The sequence below is a fragment of the Octopus bimaculoides genome, chromosome 12, assembly GCF_001194135.2.
Source record: "Octopus bimaculoides isolate UCB-OBI-ISO-001 chromosome 12, ASM119413v2, whole genome shotgun sequence".
Taxonomy (NCBI): Eukaryota; Metazoa; Mollusca; class Cephalopoda; order Octopoda; family Octopodidae; genus Octopus; species Octopus bimaculoides.
Genome location: NC_068992.1, coordinates 14,565,127 through 14,571,151, shown reverse-complemented (window position 1 = coordinate 14,571,151; position 6,025 = coordinate 14,565,127). Strand labels below are relative to the sequence as shown.

The window sequence follows — 6,025 nt, the reverse complement described above, 5'->3', positions numbered from 1 at the left end:
AAAAAAAAAAAAAAAAAAAAAACAGGAAAAATAATCCAGAATCCTTGTCCGGTATCGGATCGATCCCAAAATCTAATCAGTTCGTGCCAGTCATGAGGCCAAACGTCCCTGAAAGTTTCAACCGAATCCATCCAGCGGTTCTTGGGATATCTTGTCCATGGACAAGCAAATAAACAAACGAACGAACACGACTGAAAGCAAGACCTGTGCCTTCTCTAAGGTGGAGGTAATAATAGTAATCAACTGATTGGAAGTGCTATCATGTACATTGTTTTGTCTTGGTATAAAAAGATGGGCTACAGCAAATATTCTGCTTGATACCACAGATTTGCTTGTCAGTTGTTTGACCTTAACCAGTTGAGCATGTTCCTTAGTGGCTGATGATATGTGCATCTCTGAGCACGAGCAGAAGTAGTGGTGGGGGAGCATCATAGCCATGTGTCGAGAGGAATTCTTTGGGGTTTGGATAATTCACATTTGGAAACATGGGTGTTTTGTTCATCATCCTTAAACAACCTTTATTCAGGTACCTTTTGAGCGGGATGGGCTACTCGACCTGAAGAAAATTCTAACTGGGTCCCCACCTGCAAAGTCATGCGCTGTTTATATTGAGATCACCATGGTTGTGATGCATGTGCCTGGTGTATCCTTATCAGACAAGTAGTCATGCTGGGTATAATGGGCTTCGTATATTTTACCCCAGTCTTACTTTGATGGCATGCACTGCTATCACTTTGATGGCATGCACTGCTATCACTTTGATGGCATGCATTGCTCTTTCACTCAATAATAATCATGGCACAACGCGAATAACAAAAGACGCCATAACAATGTGGCAAGAATGATCCATTGGGAGTTCTGTGAAAATCACGGCCTACAAAGAGCAAAGACGTGGTATGAACAAACCTCAGAAGGAGACACCGAGAATGAGAATTGCAAAATCCTGTAGGATGCAATGATCAATGCGACCACCCAACCAGACATCGGAAACCGGACATTGTGGTGGTGAATAAAAAAGAAAGAACATGTATGATAATCGACATAACATGCTCCGGTGACAACAGGATACATATCAAAGAAGAAGAAAATAAACAGCTTTGACGATTTGAAATGGGAAATACGAAGGTTGTGGTCAATGAAGAGAGTAGACATGATGCCAATAGTAATTGGTGCACTTGGAAGTATCAGCACTCAACTAGCAACATGGCTGAAAAAGATCAGTCAAAGTGTGAAGGTAGAACAACTGCAAAAATCAGAATTGCTTGGAACTGCAATAATTCTTCGCAGGGTTCTTGAAGCACGATCAGTCAACAAGTGTCACTTTAGTCTGCTGGCAGTGGACAGCTGATACTTTCCATCATACCCAGCAAAATAAGCTGTGAGTTTTCATATAATAATCTTTTCTAATATAGGCACAAGGCCTGAAATTTTGGGAGAAGAGGCAAGTCGATTACATCGACGCCAGTACTCAATTGATACTTTATTTATCGGCCCCGAAAGGACGAAAGGGAAAGTCGACCTTGGCGGAATTTGTATCCATTTCTTTCTTTCTCTCTCTCTCTCTCGTGTGAAATTTCCGTCGTGAGCTCACACACCAATAATGTATATATATGCATACATATATACTTGTATATATGCATGTGAGTGTATGTGTGCGCGCGCACGTGTGTAGTCTTGCATTGTACAGGGTCAAGTTTTTGTTATATGTGGGCTCACACACACATACAAGCACGCACGCATGCATACAGATTTGTTCCCAACAAAAATTTGACCCTGTGACATTGCAAGAGCGCGCGCGCACACACACACAATCACACACACGAGTAATTCCTTTACTCCTTGCTATGGCCATCTGGATGTAGGTAGACATACAGGGGTAGCCTTGCTGATGGCATACAATCATTCACTGCTGCTATTGAAGCCAACATCCCCTAACAGCCGTCCAGCAGCATCAACGCCAGCCTTTGGTCCAGATAATACTTACTGGTCATTTAAAATTTCACGTGTTTCCACCGTCCACTCTCTCTCTCTCTCTCTTTCTCTCACATATACATATATCTACATACGTGCAAGCAGTCACACCATACATGGTTCGCACTACACAAAACAAAACAAATAAATGAATAAACAAGCGAGGTTTTGTGACGTCAGAAGGTAACGAATTCACCACCCGCTCAGGACTTCAGCCAGTGTCACTTTCCGGTCAGTCGCTCATAAAAATATATGAGAGAAAGTGGCCAGTCCCAAGTGAAAATGGCGGATTCGGCAACAGCAAAAGTGGAGAGAGAAAAAGTTGGGCTTTTACAAGAATTTTCTGCAGAATTGCCAGACGATGAATATACTTGCAGGCTGCATTCGATTTTGACTATCGAAGATAATAATATTGCTGTGATTGATTTCAACAACAAGCGATTGAAATTGTTCAATCAATCGGGTGGGTTTCTACACAGTGTTGAATTTGACCACCATCCTCGTCGCGCTTGTCTGACCCCAACCAAGGATATTATCGTCACCCTCAAGGGAATCAGTCAGCTCGCCATTATTCAATATATTGATCACCAATTACGTATAACCAATACAATTCAGACTGACAAGGAATACATCGATATCGATGCTATCGACCACAAGAGGTTGGTTGCGAACATGTGCGGCTACATCGATGTTCTGAATTACGAAGGAAAAGTGTTAAACCGAATAAACCATTACATCGGTGAAGGAACGGAAGGTCTTCGTGTGAAATTTCCATCGTCTCTTAGAACCAGGAATAATCTCCTTTATACAACAGAAGTTCGTTACAACGGAGACAGGAGCCTCGGCTTGCAGTGTATGATTTGTTGTGACCTGTTTGGCAAGGCCATATTCGTATATAAAGGTCCGAAGGAGCCTCTGTTGTTTCCTTGTGGAGTCACCCTCGACAAGTATGGCAATATTTACATAGCTTGTCGAGTGACCAGCAGAATTTATAAAATAGAACCAAACGGTTCGATGGAAAGCTTGCTTTTGTCCAAGTCTGACGGATTATCTCAACCATGGTGCATGTGGGTCACTGAAAACATGAGGCTTATCTTTACTGAATATGAATCCAGCATAATTCGAATGTTCCAGTTGCCTCTGAAATAATTTTAACATTCAAATCGGAACAAACTTCGTCCAACCTCTACCAGATGTGCAAATTTTATTCTTTTTCTTTCTTCGTACAAATACATTATTTCTTTCGATTTTAAAATTATCAAAATCTCGAAACTTTCAAAAACTATATATATATATATTTGTAGAAATCCAATTTATATTTTCTTTAAACAAACATAACATATCAATATTATGTTTTACCTTATTAAAATAACAAAATGATGAGGTAAGAGAATTTTGGATAATTTTTATTTTATTTTTTCTCGTTGCAAATGAATTTTAAAACGTTACATTTGATAGATTTATAACTAGAAGAAGAAAAAAATGATACAAAATATGATTTTTATTTTACCAAAACTCGTAAAATAACTGATATATTGAAATATGTCTTTTATTTTTTCATTTCTATATTAGCTTTTAAATTTGAAAAAAAAGAAAAAAACGAAAACAAGCAAATGATTTTTTATTAAACTGCTAAAATGTATTGAATCTTCTGAGCAGTATATATCTTTTTTATTTTATATATTTTAATTTTATAACTATATATTTCGTAATAAAACTTTTGGAAGTCAGTAGGATTTCTACCATTCCCTGGATAATGTTTTCATTTTGCTGATAACAATTTCTAAAAAAACTACTTCGTGAAGAAGTTGATAGATCTCAGCAGTTTGAATTTTTTTGCTGGAGGACACACAAAATATCAAATTCCATTTACAAATGACCCAAAAGTTTTTTTTATTTTTATTATTTTATTTCGAAGCCAAATATTTTGGGGCCTATTGCGTTATTGGTTGACACCTGAAAGTTCAAGATAAACACCAACCACGCTGACATCACCAAAAAGCTTGGATAACCCACATGTACCCTCCCCTCCTCTCAAACATCGCTTTCAATTTTTTTTTTTGTTTGAGTCATTAGACAGCTGCTATACCGAGGAAACACCTTGAAGGGTTTGATCCTGTGGTGCCCAACTTTTTCGCTACCAAGGACCCTTTTTATTTAAATGAGTTTTCAAACGGATCCCCTTTAATATGCTTATCCTTATGTGTATATATATATATATATGGAATTTTGAATTTAGTTCACGGACTCCAGTACTATCTTTGCGGACCACAGGTTGGGAACGAATGGTTTAGGCGAACAAATCAACTCCAGTACTTTTTCTTTTCAAAGTTTGGTACTTATTCGATTGGTTATTTTTACCGAACCACTAAGTCACGGGGATGAAAATAAACCAACACCGGTTTTCAAGCACTAGTGGCGTACAAACACTACACAAAGACACACACACACATATACGACGAGCTTCTTTCAGTTTCCATCTACCAAATTCAGTCACAATGCTTTGGTCGGCCTGGAACTATTGTAGAAGACACTTGCGTGAAGCACCGCGCTTTAGGACTGAACTCGAAACTACATGATTGCAAAGCGGGCTCCTTAATCATACAGCTACACCCGCGCCTCGAAGTAAATGAAAATGTTTTCGTCATATTTCAACAGCAAAGCCCGTCGCTACGTTCTGAGTTCAAATTCCGCCGAGGTCGATTTGCCTTTCATCCTTTCGAGGTCGATAAATTAAGTACCAGTTACGCACTGGGGTCGATGTAATTGACTAGTCCCGCCCCCCAAAAAAAATTTCGGGCCTTGTGCCTATACGTAGAAAGGATATGAACAGCAAAGTATTTGTTTTGCCTTTTAAGAGTCTTCCTTATCGTTAAAGGAGAGTTTGGGAGAGAATTAGACTATACTGTTGCAAACGACACCAAAGACTCATTCTTTGGTGATAAACATTTTGAAAACGGTCTGCCATATAACAGAAGAGCTTCTCACCTAGCGATTCAACTTAGCTATAAGCTTTCGATTCTCTGTTTGATGCCGCGAAAAATGTATGACCGACATATCTAATCGTTTGTCCCCCTCCTCTTAAATTCCAAGGTCTTCCAGAGAACAAGGAAACTTCTCCAACCTATTACACAACCAAGCAATAACTATAGAAATGTTACCCGCTACGGATTTTAGTTCCCTATTAACTTTTCTTAAAAACGCTTACTTTTTGAAGAAATTTTTCCGAGATACATTTTAGGTGGTAGATTAGTTATGTTGGGGGAAATAGTTTTTTTGCTTTTTTTTTATTAGTTTCGAATAATTCTTCCCGTTCCCGGTTTTGTTACTGCATAACTTTCTGAGGAATATATATTCTTTTTATTGATATTTTCTGGATATATATTTTCTAGAGTGTAGAGTAACGATTATTTTGATAAAATAAAAGAACAAAAATAGTGACGTACACCACCGAAAACGTATCTAAAGAAAATTTCAACGAGAAATGCGCATTAAGAAAGCTACATGAAACTAAAGTTGGGTAGACTGAATCCCATTCCGATAGTTATGCCAAGAATCAGGATACGTTTAGATATTTGGTTATCCCTAAAAGGATGTAATGAACACCGATGCAATACCATAAGTCAATATAGAGGTCTTTATATTGTCAGTCAATATAAAGGTCTTTATATTGACCATATCATCTAAGCTAGGCCTGCTCGAACCAGGTTAGCCTGCTGTTGGACATCGTACTGGGTCTCTCTGTCTCGTAAAAATAAACTCATGGAAGAGAGGCGACTTGTCATAAATCTTTTCTTGTTTCAGTTACTGGACTGCGCCCATGCCGGAGCACCAGCTTGAAGGGTTTAGTTCGAATAAATCGAGTCCCGTTACTTTTTTTTTTTTTTTTAAGCGTGGTACTTATTTTATCTTTTGCGAACTGCTATGTTACGGAGACGTAAACAAACCAACGCCAGTTGTCAAGCAGCGGTGGTGAGAGAGGGAACAAACACACGACGGTCTTTCAGATTCCGTCTACGAAACCCACTCACATGGCTTTGGGACTGAACCCAGA

At 38.7% G+C, this 6,025-nt stretch overlaps 1 protein-coding gene across 1 annotated transcript; it reads left to right on the top strand.

Moving 5' to 3' along the window:
• The first annotated feature begins 1,625 nt into the window (after positions 1-1,625).
• On the top strand, positions 1,626-4,141 carry LOC106881864 (E3 ubiquitin-protein ligase TRIM56). Its single transcript, XM_014932382.2, has one exon. The coding sequence runs from the start codon at positions 2,224-2,226 to the stop codon at positions 3,118-3,120; it is 897 nt and encodes a 298-aa protein (XP_014787868.1). The 5' UTR covers positions 1,626-2,223; the 3' UTR covers positions 3,121-4,141.
• The last annotated feature ends 1,884 nt before the right edge of the window (positions 4,142-6,025 follow it).